Source organism: Cyprinus carpio, chromosome B10 (genome assembly GCF_018340385.1).
Source record: "Cyprinus carpio isolate SPL01 chromosome B10, ASM1834038v1, whole genome shotgun sequence".
Classification (NCBI taxonomy): Eukaryota; Metazoa; Chordata; class Actinopteri; order Cypriniformes; family Cyprinidae; genus Cyprinus; species Cyprinus carpio.
In genome coordinates, this window is record NC_056606.1 from 9617910 (window position 1) to 9632842 (window position 14933).

The window sequence follows — 14933 nt, forward strand, 5'->3', positions numbered from 1 at the left end:
GCTGCTGTCAGTCTCTCACCAGCAGGTGGCGCAAGTGGCTGTTGATAAAGTCATTTACAAAACTAATCTGCAGAAATGTAGCAAGCGCTAAATAGAAGTTTTGACTGAAGAAAGTATCGACGCGCTATCGCACCATCTGACAATTCCGCTGACTGGGTTAAAACTTCCAATGTTTTTTAATTAAAATAACACACTGTCAGATTCTAAAGCGTTTATTGCTCATAGTGATTTTCTACAGGTGAGAATTTGCCCATTTTGGTGAATTACTTTAATTTTTTTCTTAAAAAAATATTGGTGTAGTGTACATACTTAGAGAAAGAATAAATTATTGTACTTCATTTCGTTTTGAGGTAAATTTGCAGATGGTCCCTAAAGCAGCTTCATCTGCTTAAATGTACATAATATACAGTAATATATTTTATTAATTAGATGGCAAATTTAATAAATTATTATCACTGTCATGAGGAAATAAACGTTAAGTGTTTTCTTTATGGGAAATGTTTAACGTGCAGTTTTGCGCATTCTGTATCTTGCATTCATATCCTCATCTGCCTGTATATATAGTTAGCATGATCTGTATTTGGTCTTTTAATAGCTGTCAGCTGCGTAATGCATTATTTTTTTCTTTAACAGATTTCTGAGGGAAACAGCGTGAAACCTTGAGTGTTCATTCATATTCTACATCTGCTTAACTGTTGATATAGTTCACATAATCATCAATACAGTGTATTCTGAGATCTGAGGTCTTATATCACTGTATTAGTTCACTGAGGCGCGTTACGCATCATTGGGGAATCCTGGAGTGTGACCTATGAGGGTCACTCCAGTATTACAGCAAAGCATCACATAAGCCATGATACAAAGTTTTGGAAACTAAGCAACCGAAAGCAATATATGTCTTCCTCAGATGTAATCTTAGTTCTGTACTTCAGCGATGGGTTAAACGGCATCATAATGTCCTTTGTGGTAGAGAACGCTGCTTATGTTCGCTACAGGAAACAGCGAAGATGTTGAATTAAACATACACTTTTCCACGTTTATACTTTTTTCAGTTAGTGCTATTCAACATGCTTTTTTGTTTCAAAGACATATGGCATTATTTTACTTCCATAGAGGAAGGAGGGCAGTTCTGACTCTGTATGGAAAGGGGATGTTTTGTAATGTGTGGGCACTATTCCAGACCGATAAATGGGAAATGAACGAACTTCCCGGTGGCTATGATCTGAATTCTGCCTTAAAGACACAGTGTTGGTATCTTAAGAATGTCTAACAACTAGATACAGGCATCACAAAAAATAATTTGGGGTTAAGAGTTTAATAATATAATAAAAAAAAAAACACACACAAAAACACAAATATCCAAACATTATACATAATATTAATTAATTAATTAGAAAATTAGAAAACACTGACCAAAGTTACATAAGTAGGCTACATATTAAATGCAAGTTTTTATTACAGTGCACATTATTGCACAAAAGATGATTGTGCGTATCAAATGTCCATAATCCTGCAACAATATCCCAATACCTGGCAATAGTTCAATTGGGATTCCAATTTGAAATTTTTTTTAGGTAGTTTATTGGCTGGCTGGTTAAAATGTGAGGACCGAACCAACTCACTGTGGACTGGACTGGTTTTAAAGGTAGTTAAAAAAGGTATATAACATTCATAAATTAGTGTTTCTCGCTGGGATATTTCCATAAATCTCTCTCAGAACCAACAGAGCAGTATCTACGGACTCCCTGCAAACAAAACAGAAAGAATGATAGATTTCAGAGCATATAAACAATACACCATAACAAGTGTCATGAAAGGTTTTCTCTTACCAGTAGCACAAATGGCTCTGTATGGCAAACAGGTACTCATTGAAACTTTCAATCGGTGTCTCCTGAAGGACAAAGTCAATACGTCGCCCACGATTCAACGTCCCCACCTTGGTGAAGTTTCTTTCCTCCTGCTCCATTGGTGACACTGCACCACAATTATTCAAATTTAAGAAGGGACATTCGAAATATGAGGTGGATTTTATAAATATCGGAATGAAGAAAAGTTTCCCTAGATACCTTCTGCTTCATCTGTAGGGGTCATGGAACTGATTGCACCCTCGGCGAGCGCTGGCGCTGGGACCTGAGAAATGCTCTGCCAAACCATTCGTAGTGATCCCAGGAGATCTGAACTGACTCGAGTCAAACCTTCTTTGAGTTCTGTAAGCATCAAGTCATTTCATTCAGTTACTTCTAGGAATTTTAGAATATAAAAACTCTTGGTTTATAAGGTGACTTGACATACCGAGGTGCATCCTTTTTCTGCCTTTATGATGGGGTATCAACATGGGGGGCAAGTCCATGTCTGGAGACAAAATCATGGGCTCGATTCGGTATGCCACTGGGTCAAACTGCACAGATCACATTCGAGGTGTAAGAACAGAGCGCTAAGGAAGTTGTATGCTTCTCAGTGTTTTGGAGAGTGTCTTACTGGATGGAAGATGTTGTAGAAACTCTTGCAGGTTGGGAAGCTGTAATTAGGATCTATCCTCTTCAGACCTCTGACGATTAAAAACATTCCTATGGGTGAACCCATGGCAAAGAATGCCTGCGGATGAAAGGCTAACTGAGGATAATCGATGGATACCTGCAGAATAAAGATGCTGTTATTTGGCAACTGTCATCTAAACAGTGAAAGACTTTGAATTTTTATTTTCAATTTTTCACATCAATGGAGATTCAACAGACAATAGCAGCCCAAACTTGGAAAAACATACAGAAAAAATACATAAATCAAATACTTTTATATATGAGATTAAATGATATATGAGATATATGAGTAATGTATTAAAAATACAATGAAGCATAAATAAATACTTCTCGCTCCATATTTATTTATTATCAGATTTGTCTGTAACTGTGTATTCTAATTATTCCAATTTAGAATCACTAAGATTTTTAATGTCAGAACAAATACAGTAATATTGTGAAATATTATTGCAATTTAAAATAACAGTTTTCTATATCAATACACTTTAAAATATATTTTAGTCCTGTGATGCAAAGCTGAATTTTCATCAGCTGTTACACACTAGTCTTCAGTGTGACATGATCCTTCAGAAATCATTCTAATATGTTGATTTATTACCTATGTTGGAAACAGTTGTGCTGCTTAAATATCTATACTTATATAAATAACTTACTTGTCCAATGCCAACATCAAAATGCTGATAATCAACCGCACTAGTGGTGGGGGTGTGACGTTCATTTCTCATCCCTAGACTTGGGGAGTGTGTCTCATTTTGGGCTGCATGTCCACTTCCAGATCTAGAGTGCTGTTGGATATTCAAGAAGTAGTTACTAGAAAGTGTCAAAACAGACATTCCAGTCTAAAACAATGAACTCTTATCTGTCTTCACTTCCATTTTTGGGTGTGGAGAGGAAACTGCACACAATTAAAGCTACACTGCAAACCTTTCCATTTCTGCCATGAGCTCCTATAAACACAGGGCTATAAAGAATTTCAGGAATTACCTTCCATTTCTTCACACAGTTCATAATTTTCTTGCGAGGACCCAGAGGTATTCCGATATCTTTTAGGTCCTTCTCTGAACAAAGCATCTGAAACCATTTCATTGGAATAAGAAGGGTGAAAATTAAGAATTGGAGTGTTGTGTTTTTCACATGTGTGTTATTTGTGATTCAGGAAAAAAAAAACTGACCAAGGACTCCATATCCATTTGTTCTCTGTGCAGTATATTGAGGTGCTCCTCTAACCCATGGCCCTTCAGCGCCTCCTCCAGACTCTCATTGGAACCACAGCCTGTGTCTACATGAGTGTCCTCATGGAGCTGTGCAGACCACAAAAATACAATCTTCATAAATTATGATCTTTAAAATCTAAAGCACAAGGTGCAAAAGCTGAAATTTACTATACATGTTTGAAAACAAATAACTGATTTATATAAATAAAGTAAATATAAAAAATACAGTAAATATAAAAAATACATCTAAAATCTTTAATAATAATAATAATAATAAAAATATTTTTCTTTTTTTTTTTTAGAAGTGTAAATGTGTTGTGGAGAGATTTTTTTTTTTATTTTTTTTTGTGATTTTAATTTTCAATTTTTGTCGAGTCACTTGGATGTTATGATTCTCAAAGCATACTGTAGTATTTTAGACATTCACAGTGATGCATTCATGTTTATTACTAAATAATTATTTGATTATATATTATGACAAATATAGTTTCTGTGCATACTAATGTTATTTTAGTATTTTTTATATACTTATATAGCATTTAATAATAGTGTGAATTAGCTTATTTTTATATTTTCAATTTATCTTTGTCACAATTTTTTTTTACATTTCTATATAGTGTTTATATATATTTTTTATTTCAATTTGAGTTTAAGTAAACATTGTACTTCAACTTGTAATATCTAATATTACCATGCAATATTTTTATTTTATTTTATTTCAGCTTTATTTCAACTACCGAAATCAATAACAAAAGTGGTACAAACCTCATGAGGTGTGCCATCTGCATCAGTGTCTTGATTGGTCAGGAGATCAAACAGGATCAATGAGCCTGTGTAAAACATGACACATTATTATAACAATGTCTAAGTACAGGTTCTTATTATATCACCAAACCAAAACATTCTGTTGTGAAAAGCGCAGAATACACTTTGTACCAAGGCTGTGTCCAACCAGGGAAACGTGTCCTGTGAAGTGTGGATGTCTCTGGAGGAAGAGGCTGTGCAAACGGTTGATCTCAGAGGCCACTGTATCCACAATAGTCTGGCAGTACGTAGCGCTGTTGTAGAAGAAAAGGTCCAGCACTGTGTCGTTGCTGAACTGACGCAGACGGCTAATGCTAGGCAGAGTGATTCTTTCAATTTCTCTATTAGAAATAGAAATAAAACAGTAAAAGAATTATGTATGTGTATTATACACATAAAGTTCATTTATTAATGGGTCATTCCATGTCAAATCAATCAAATTTCATTAACTTTCCTAGCTCAAATGTTTGATTTTGTCAGTATTTTTTTTCTGAAGAAACATAAACGTGTATAGTGATGAAAGCCAAAATATTAAATGTCATCATAGATGTATATTTACTGAGTAAAACACTATTTTGCAGAGAGGAGTCAAAATGTCAATTTTCACCTGCGATTCGGAGCCAAACACAGGGGTAAAAATGACTTTGGAAAAATGGCAGCATCATAAAGTTATTTTTACACAGAGATTGGTGGGTTTGTTAGTAAAATCTGTTGACTTTAGCAATCTTTGATGCATTATATACTAATGCTGACAGTTCAAAAATGGGAAATAGCAATTTTCAAGTTTATTCTCTATCCCTGTAACTCAAGAAGTATTAAAGATATCTTTAGATATACCCTTTTAGCTACTGGGTCTTAAACTTTCCTTTTGGCATCTTCATTTTTTTGGAAAGCACATTTTTAATCTCAATATGGCCCCAAGAGTAAATTGTTAAATTGCACACATTTTCAGTGGTCAAAAACCAAATGTTGGTCACTTTGCATACGATGATACTTTTCTTGTAAAGAGGAGTGTCTGAAGAACAAATAATGTTTAAACTAGGAATGCATCTTGTTTCATTCTCAAAACATTTGCATAGAACATACCTGTCTGAGTGCTATAAATATGACCTTTTTCCCAGAGTTCCCAGAGATCATTTCTGTATTTTTTTCCACCAGAAAAAAAAAAAAAAAAAAAAAAAAAAAAACCATGAACAAAATCCAAAATTTGAACCAGGGAATTCTGGTTGAGTTGACACGGAATGACCAGAATACAATAAGAGTCAAGCGTCTTACTTGTCAACTCCTGTAGTTTCTCCATGCAAGACTTTGTGCCAGTTGACTGGAAGGTACTCTACCCTTCCAATAATGCATGAGTCCTCACTCTGCCTGAAGTGGCTCTTTATGAGGCTGTCGGAGGCGTTTCGAAATTCATTCACTGCAGCAGAGAATGAAGAAAAATAAATGTCAGAATACTCCTTTAAAGAGAATGGTACAATAAAGTGTTACGTGTCATAAACATGGCTTGCTAACAGCTCGACAGTGGCAAAACAATCAAACATACTGAAGAAGTGCATGTATTGAGTTTTAGATGATAAAGGCTCACCACACTGGACAATGCCACGGAGACGTATGTCACAGGCCGGGCCGATACCGTGAACCATGAACACCAGGTGGTCTACTATCTCTGGTTCTCCTACAACAACACAGCAAGAAAATGATTACAAAAGACAGATATTGTTAGCATCACAGTACTGAATGAAATAGGTATATCTGTTATCAACATTTCTCTCAAACTGCCGTCTTGGATGAGCTTGTCATAATGCGTTCTGGGGCTACCTACATGAAGGATATAGTATTTCTGCTTTAGAAATGCTGACCAATATTAGGTATTTCACTTTTCAGGAACAGAAACATGCCTATATGATGACATAAGATGGCAAGTCACTGGGATTTTAAATGGGTTTTGATAGTGACACTAATACACTCACCCTCTGGTATCTCTACTGGAATATTCTCGATTCCTCTCTTTAGTGTCCTGGGTTGGGTCCGTTCATTCGGGGAAGGGGGAAATTCTTTGCAGCTGCTGGGATACTGCATCATGAGCTGAGGTAATGCAACGAGAAAGACGAAACGTAAATTGTGAACAGAGAAGCGTCTGTTTACCATTAGTGTTACATTCAGACAATACCTTGGGATTGTGAAGGATCACAGTTTCTCCTGTTGGGAGCTCCAGATTCGTCTTCCATTCTTCCAGGGTCATTGCAATCATATAGGCATCCTGTTTTTGAATAAACAAAAACGATTAAGCATTAAAAACTGAACAATTTAATTCGTTCTAGAAAATCTGTGCCTCACCTCTAGGAGATTACAGATTTCTTCACTGTAGGGAGTGTAGTTCATGTCTTTGCTGCCTTTGTGGAACCAGGAGCAGCGTCTGACCTCGGCGGGCTTCTGTTCCCAATACACGGAGTAACGTTTCCTTTCACGTAGCCTGACGTCATACCTCCTTCCATCTGTAGCCACTACTTCATCCTTTTCATTTTTCCCCACTGCAGACAAATCAGACATAATGGTTAAACATTCAAACATGTGGACTTGTGCCATGATCTAATAAACTATACTTTCATCAATAGCAGCCAATGGTTTTAAGGTTTTGTTAAGGAGAATCAATGGAGGACCTCGACTGTAAGCATCCTCCAGCTGCTGGGAGTCTTCTCTGCTGAAGGGTTGCCAGGAGTCTTTGGAGTCCACCTGCTGGTTGTAGAACCAGTGGTGCTGGACGGGTTCATACGGCTCAACAACATTCATGATGAGAACATGAGGGACTCCACACCAAGACCAATGGACTGCAAATATAATAAAACCATTTTACTATATTTCAAATGATTTAAAGAATTATTAATAAAAATATATATATGCCTAGAATTTCAGAATAATTTTGGGGTTTTTTGAACCTCCCAGCTAACAATTTTTGGTTCCCAGAACGTTCTGGTAACATTTGTTGCTGGTTATAAAAATAAAACCTAAAAATAACCTGCAGGGAACATTCCGTAGGCTAAATAATTTTTTTTTAGTTGTCACAAAAACATCCCTGCAACGTTCTGGGAATGTTAGTTTTTGGTTAAAAATAAATAAATAAAATTAAAAAAAAAGGACCGAAAGAAACCAAAAGGGGGACCCATTCTGTGATCGCTGTGCTTTTCTTTAAAAAAAATAATAATAATAATAAACCTCCAGACAGTTACATCGCAAATACATTCTGAAATAGGGGAAAACCAACTATACAGTTTTTACGCATTTTAATATACTTTTTTTTTTTGGCAACCTTTTTTGTGGAAAAAAATATATATTTTTTTCGTATCTTGATTTATTTTTTTATAGATTTTTTAATATATTAATTATTATATTAATTTAGCTAAAAGAACAAATGCAAGTATATTGCAAGACAAACAAACAGACATGACTTCTGACTTCGAGGAGAGCGGTTACGTCATCAATATGGTGTCGACTATATTACGTAATATTTGATGATGGCAGCAACAGAAATGACAAACAGTCAGATTGTTAGCTGGCCCAAGCATGAAATGGTGAAAATATAGAATAACCAAACTAACGATAGGAACAATGCGGAGCGTGTTTGCGTTGGGTGGGTGTGTAATTGTGCTGCAAAAATAGGACACGGCATTTAAACGAGTTACCGAGGAGAATGAAACACAAACAAATGCATTTTATTCGATCGTGCGAACTTAATACCACAAAGAGAATCGAGTTCTGTTTAGAATATAAATGGCAATTCGATACATGGAAACATATAAATTGTATTTAACTAACACAAGGACAGTTGACATAATACGCCTGTCTGGAAATCTTTAAAACACGATGTGGAGTGTTTGTGATTGTTTAGTAATAGGTGTGAATGAGTAATGTTTAACAAACACAGAGAAAGCGTAATAATGTATCGCCGTCTACTCACCGGCTCCGCGTACGGATACACGCTTAGGACAAAAATGACTTCTGACGCGGACAGAGCAAACCTCACACACACACTGTTGTTCACTGTCGAGTCCGAGATACACATCCACCAGGAGCCGGGATCTTATAAGTGCTCTCTGAGTCTAAAGGTCGACTGAAAGGGGAATTCTGAAATGACCACCAATCAAGAACAGCGACGGCATTTCACTATGATGTGAAAGGTTATTATGATTCAATCAAAATGAAATTATGACGCTCATCATCATGCGCAGTGAACTCAGATTAATGACTCACTTTTCAGTGTGTTGCACAATACATGTTTCCTTTAGAGTTTATATTAAGAAAATCCACAGTGGTGAATGAACTTCCATTTTTTTAATGCAACATTAAATATTTAGTTTTTTGGGAAGGAAAATTTTTTTAATTGGACATTAAATATTTGTTCATTTGTTAGGCAGGAATTTTTACTATTTGTGACCCTGGACTACAAAACCAGCCATAAGGGTACATTTTCATCTGAAAGCTGAATAAATAAGCTTTCCACTGATCTATGGTTTTTTAGGATAGAATCAAATTTGGCTGAGATACAACTATTCGAAAATCTGGAATCTGGGGGTGCAAAAAAAAAAAAAAAACCCTTTAAAGTTCTTGAATATTACTGATCAAAAATGAAGCTTTGATATATTCACGTTAGGAAATTTACTAAATAGGCTATCTTCACGGAACATGATCTTTACTTAATATCCAAATGATTTTTGGCATAAAAAGAAAAATCTATAATTTTGACCCATATAGTGTATTTTGGGCTATTGCTACTTATGACTGGTTTTGTGGTCCAGGGTCACATATATGAATGCGGATTATGTAGTGACCAAAAATGCAGTCAAAATCCGAACTTATATATGAGCTAAATGATTATTCTGTTTAAAGCGGTTTTATTTTCTATTCAGGTTTGCAATTTCACAACACTTTATTGCAATGACTAAATACAGTTTAATTTATAATTATTTTGGTAATTTATAACTTATATCAAATAAAATCTACGCCAGAGAGTTGCAATAAACAGGTTGCAAATTTAGCCAAAATTAAGCTTTTACTCAATAGTTCTTTGCTAATTGTAAAAACTACACATTTCTTTTCTTAAAGGGATAGTTCACCCAAAAATGAAAATTCTGTCATCATCTATGTCGTTCCAAACCTGAAGGAGTTCTTTCTTATGTTGAACATAAAACTTCCATCGTCGGAATTCAATGGCAACCACCAACTGTTTGATTACCAGCAATCTTCAAAATATCTTCTTTTATGTTTAACATAAGAAAGCAACTCTTACAGGTTTGGAACGACATGAGGGTGAGTAAATGATGACAGAATTTTAATTTTTGGGGTGTACTATCCCTTTAAGAATTTCAGGGTTTTATGAGCCACTCAGTTAACGATTCTTGGCTCCCAGACCAATTTATCAAACATTACTGATTTTTTTGGTTTTGTGAGAAAATTGGTTAAAGATTTTTTTGACACACTTCCTGGAGATCCCCCAGAGTGATGTTCCACATGGCGCAAGCTAATCCACAGACCGATAACACACAGAGCAAAGGTCTTCTACAGTGTTGACAGATGCTAAAACGTCAAATGATCAGATCACAATCCAACCGATACATTAGAAATAGTCACAAACTTTATTGACAAATATATTTCAGGGGATTTCCTGTATACATACACTGGAGATCTCTATAAATATGTCTGCAAAGTTTTAAAATTGACCTAGAAGCGGTTTTCACAGATATTTCTTCACCAGGATAGTATAAACGTCAAAGAGCTTGATAAGATACACATTTTCAAAGACATCTGTGCTCTACAATACACAAAACAGTGAATGGTATAGGAAGGCAAAAACGAGAAGTGCTTGTTGATTGACAAGCGTCACACATACAAAACAACTGACATAATCACAGCAAATGGCTTGGTAAACTTTCACACTGTATATGGTTGTTGGTCCGGTTAAGTTCCTAAAAAGGTAAGAGGTAGCCTGGGTTGGCCTGCTTGCGTTCCTGTGCAGGAACCGTGGCCTCTCTCATTCGGAGGGGTCTGTGGCAGTCCGAGTCGTTGAGAGCTGGGTAATGCTGTCTGTAACACAGGTGTGCAAAGGCCAAACCGAGGAGGGATCCCACCAACACATCTGGGAATGAACGGGAGATCGTGTCATGCTTTGAAACTATACATGAAGGTAGGGCTGTGATGAGGATATGAAAATCTCACCTTGCCAGTGATGTTTGTAGTCACATGTTCTGGAGAGGGCGATCATGACGGCGAAGAGGAGGGGGGTGAGGAAGGCACACAACCTCCAGGCTTTACCGCGGCCTGCTGGGCTGAAACAGTGCAGCTTCCCAGCCAAGTACAGGGCAGTGAAACCCAGACCAGCAAACGCAACTATGACAACATCAAATGATTTTAGAGTTGAATATTCAGACAATATTAAACTATTTTATTCTATTGTATTTTTACTATTCAAACATGTTTTTAAAGCATTTTTTTAACAATGACACTTTATTTATAAATAAATTAATAATTGATAAATGATTAGCTCAAAGTGAAAGTAAATATTTTTTAAAAAGATTTTCTATTTTCTGTTCCTTTGATCTTTCTGAACTTTCAAATATTAGATTTCTGAAGACTGATGTAATGATGCTAAAAATTTTGCTTTGTATCACAGAAATAAATTACATTTTAAAATATATTCAAATAGAAAACATATTGGTTTTAATGCATTTTTGATCAAATAAATGCAGCCTTGGTAAGAATAAGAAACTTCCTACTAAGCGGTAGTTTATATTATACTATATTGTAATTTAATTGTATTTGTTTAATTAAAATTACTTAAAATAATACAGATTACAATTTTAATACAGATTATAAAAATGAATAATTTTGATTGTATTTAGGGCATAAAATAAGTTTAAAGTCCACATAATATCAAAATAATAACCTACATTATCCTCTTTAACTCAGTTTTATTGTGCTTGACTCATTTGTGCCATTTACTCAAAAATAATTAAATGAAATAAAAACAAAAAAATACTTTTTACAATCCAATCAATTTCAGGCACACAAAAGTTCCATCTTACCCTTTTCTCGTTTTAGAAATATGTCAGATTACGGATGCAAAACTTTGTAAATAGTGTTTCATGGTGACTGTAAAAAGTGCCACTAAATAAATCCAGCAACTGCTCTTACAGGAAGAGTGTCCACTTGGAAAGCTCTTCCTGCCCTCCATGACTACATCCGGGTCACCGCTACAGTGAAGTTCTGGGTTCATTTGACCATCCGGGAAACAACGGTAGAAGAAATCAGGCCGAGGCCTGGCAGGGAGGCAGAAATTCAGTTTCGTGGGAAAAAGAGCTAGGCCTGAGGTTATCAAGTCTCCTAGACTTTCAATAAATGGTTCATTTTTCTGTACTCAAAGGCAGTCAGTGGGAGATGTTGAAATGTAATATAAAAGTATCTATTCTAGTTACTCACCTGCCCACGACTAGCTTGATTGCATTAGTGAAAATTCCATTTAACACCAGGGTCAAAGTCACAGCTGTATCATACAAACAATACACAGAGATTTATGTTAACCGGCAATAACACTCAAGATTATGAAATCATCATTTATCATATCTCATAAACTACTATTATCAACACAACTATATTTCACAATGATTTGCTTTACATAAACATTACTGGGAAGCATACAACTATTCTATAATATATGTATATCATTTTATATGAACTATAAAAATAATAATTATGATAACAAACAATGTTATATTTTACTTTTGTATATATTATACTTATATATATATATATATATATATATATATATATAGATAGAGAGGAGAGAGAGAGAGAGAGAGAGAGAGAGAGAGAGAGAGATGTAATGGAGAGAGATTGTGTTAGAGGTTTATTGAGTGTTGTGTTGTACATATTTTGTTGTGGTGGTGTTTGTTTCATATCTTGCCTTAATCTGTATTTTTTATATTTTTCTTACAAAATGATGAGCAATGGAGTGAAGAGGGCGATAGACTGTTTCAAAAAGTTAATCAGAGAAAAAAAAAAAAAACAGTAATGAGATTCCCTACTATATCATCACACACATGCATTTAATATTTGACTGAATTTCCGTGGCTGAACATGAGTTGTAAACACTTACAAACATGAAGCGGGTGGGAACATGGTCCTTTTTGACGGGATGGAACTTATAGAGCCAGAGTTCCTCGGGCTGGATCTCACGGCTGAATGGAGGAAGCACCTCAGTCACGCTACAAGAGCATAATAACAGCCTGAGAGAACAATTCTCATCTCCACAAAACAAAACAGAGACTGGAAAATCTTCCCACACAGCTGTGAGAGAACTTGTCGCTCGCTTTATTGGCTGACAGCTCTATAAAACTGAACAAAGGACTAGTATAACAGGTTATGAAAGATGAGGTTACTGGTTAGATTTGTCAAACCCACAAATGTAACTGAAGATCTGTAGCGTCTATTTGATCAAGCAGAAATCGTACTTACAGAAAAACACCTAAAAGCAGCAGCCGCATAATAACTTCAGCAATAAAGTCATTATCAAATCTCTTCCTCATCTTTGGTCCTGGTTTGTCATCGACGACACCTCCGCCTAAAACCTGGAAAAAGTGGAAGATGATTGTTGCATTAAACTGAAATCGTAATTTAAATACAAAGACAGAATTAAGTATCCGAGAATTCAACCAGGATCCTCCGAGATAAACTTCTTCCCCAACAAGTTACCTTCCACCAACATGAAATGAGAAGATATGATGGGGAATGTGATCCTTCAACTGGTTAGTATTATAAACCCAAAACAAAAAGAAAAGAAACCACTAGTGTTATTTAAAAGGGGATTTAAGATTACATTTATTGCGTCTGCAGCACAGAACCCTGTTAGAATGTCCAGTTTAAAATGGTATCTGGTTTCTAGCTGGTTTATGATGGTCATTACAAGCTGGTTGGCCAGTTGCATCACAAACCAACCTGACCACAAAGTATGACCAACTAATATTGGTTTGTTAATTAATGACCACGTTGGATCAGCAAGAAACCATCTACCACATTCTAAAACAGCTTAACCTCCTAAAGATGGTATGAACAGCTAGCTGATGGTTTGTTGATGGTCTATACTACAGTTAGAACCAGCACAAGATGTCTAAGATGGTCTACAGCTTCGACCAAACCAGCTACCATGTTCCAAAGTAAAGCTAGACTTACCAGTTTTTCCAGCATGGAACTCTGATCGAAAAGCTAGTTTAAGTGGTAGCTGGTTTCTAGCTGGTGGTCATCACCAGCCAGTAGTTGTTATGTTGCTGGTCACCAACCAATGACCACCTTGGACCAGCTAGAAACTTATTCTTACCACCTTAAGATAGTATGAACAGCTGGTAGCTGGTCTATATTATAGTTTAAACCAGAATTAACAGTTTGTTGCTGGTCTACAACTTAAACCAACTAGAAATCAGCTACCACGTTTCGAAATACAGGTAGATTTAGGCTAGCAGTTTTTTTCCAGCACGGAAGAAAGTATCGATATTTCCTGGTGAAACAACCCGAGCACCAGTGTGTCACGGGAGACAGACAAACGGAGTTAATCTGTAGGATGTGCTGCCACCAGCCGCGCGACCCTCCGCGCCACATCTGTGATACTTGCTTACGAACATTTCCGCAAACGCGACATCGCGCATCCTCCGTCTTTTGTCTGCTGTTCGGAGTTGAATACCGACCTTCGGATTCTTTCTTTTTCAGTCTAAACCGCCGCCTTGTCGGCTGTTGAGAGCAGCCACCGGAGCAGAATTTCGTGAGGTCTATCATATATATTTGACATGTCCAGCAGCAGCTGAGCGCCGCACTGAGGAGCAGCGATGAAGAGGTCTGACGAGGCAGTCCATACACTGACATTAACACGTCAGTCCTTTCAGGGATGTCCGAATCGCGAGGGAATCGTTCATTTGAACCGGTTCTTTTTACAAATTCGAACGAGGCGATTCGTAGAGGCTTTGTGAATCACGCGAATTTATAGGGAGCTTTAGGATTTTAGTATTTTCTTTTCGAAATTAATCAAAGTTCGTTAAAATTTTGTCGAAATTACCGTTTTAAACTCTTTCACTTTATTCACTTCCCCAAAAACCTGCTGTCCTCAGATTATTTAAAGTTCGTTAAAATTTTGTCGAATTTAAAGTTTTATTATACTTCACTAAAAATCAAAATCAAAATATTTATGAAACATTTTAGGCAAACCTTCTGCTATTAATTCTTCAATTGCTTTATTGGAGATACTGTTTTTAATTAATGCAAAAAATGAGTTAAAGGGATAGTTCACCCAAAAATTTTTTGTTTATCTGGACCATTGACACTCTGTCCACAATCTCAATTA

The 14933-nt window shown here is 36.0% G+C and overlaps 2 protein-coding genes across 2 annotated transcripts; both read right to left on the reverse strand.

The window, feature by feature from the left end:
* Window positions 1-1299: 1299 nt before the first annotated feature.
* ddhd2 (DDHD domain containing 2) lies at window positions 1300-8647 on the reverse strand. Its single transcript, XM_042732387.1, has 17 exons — window positions 8511-8647; window positions 7216-7384; window positions 6893-7086; window positions 6726-6815; window positions 6526-6640; window positions 6141-6230; window positions 5831-5972; window positions 4688-4896; window positions 4517-4581; window positions 3710-3838; window positions 3522-3608; window positions 3191-3322; window positions 2479-2634; window positions 2293-2398; window positions 2067-2207; window positions 1830-1974; window positions 1300-1745 (listed from the first exon to the last, which is right to left on the reverse strand). Exons 1-17 carry the CDS (start codon window positions 8613-8615, stop codon window positions 1670-1672), a joined length of 2151 nt encoding a protein of 716 aa, XP_042588321.1. The 5' UTR covers window positions 8616-8647; the 3' UTR covers window positions 1300-1669.
* Window positions 8648-10162: 1515 nt separating this feature from the next.
* Window positions 10163-14491, reverse strand: LOC109100157 (phospholipid phosphatase 5-like). Its single transcript, XM_042732390.1, is given in 8 exon segments — window positions 10163-10685; window positions 10766-10936; window positions 11741-11865; window positions 12026-12097; window positions 12492-12574; window positions 12702-12810; window positions 13061-13173; window positions 14219-14491. Coding segments are annotated over 8 exon segments (1083 nt in total). The 5' UTR covers window positions 14459-14491; the 3' UTR covers window positions 10163-10515.
* Window positions 14492-14933: the final 442 nt, after the last annotated feature.

Bases quoted from the DNA above. Each gene is read 5' to 3' on its own strand.
- ddhd2 (XM_042732387.1), bottom strand. From the start codon at position 8,615: ATGTGTATCTCGGACTCGACAGTGAACAACAGTGTGTGTGTGAGGTTT. The intron at 4,897-5,830 runs GTAAGACGCTTG...TATTTCTAATAG, and splicing joins GAAACTACAGGAGTTGACAA to AGAAATTGAAAGAATCACTC. The intron at 2,635-3,190 runs GTAAGTTATTTA...TTTATTCTGCAG, and splicing joins TTGATGTTGGCATTGGACAA to GTATCCATCGATTATCCTCA.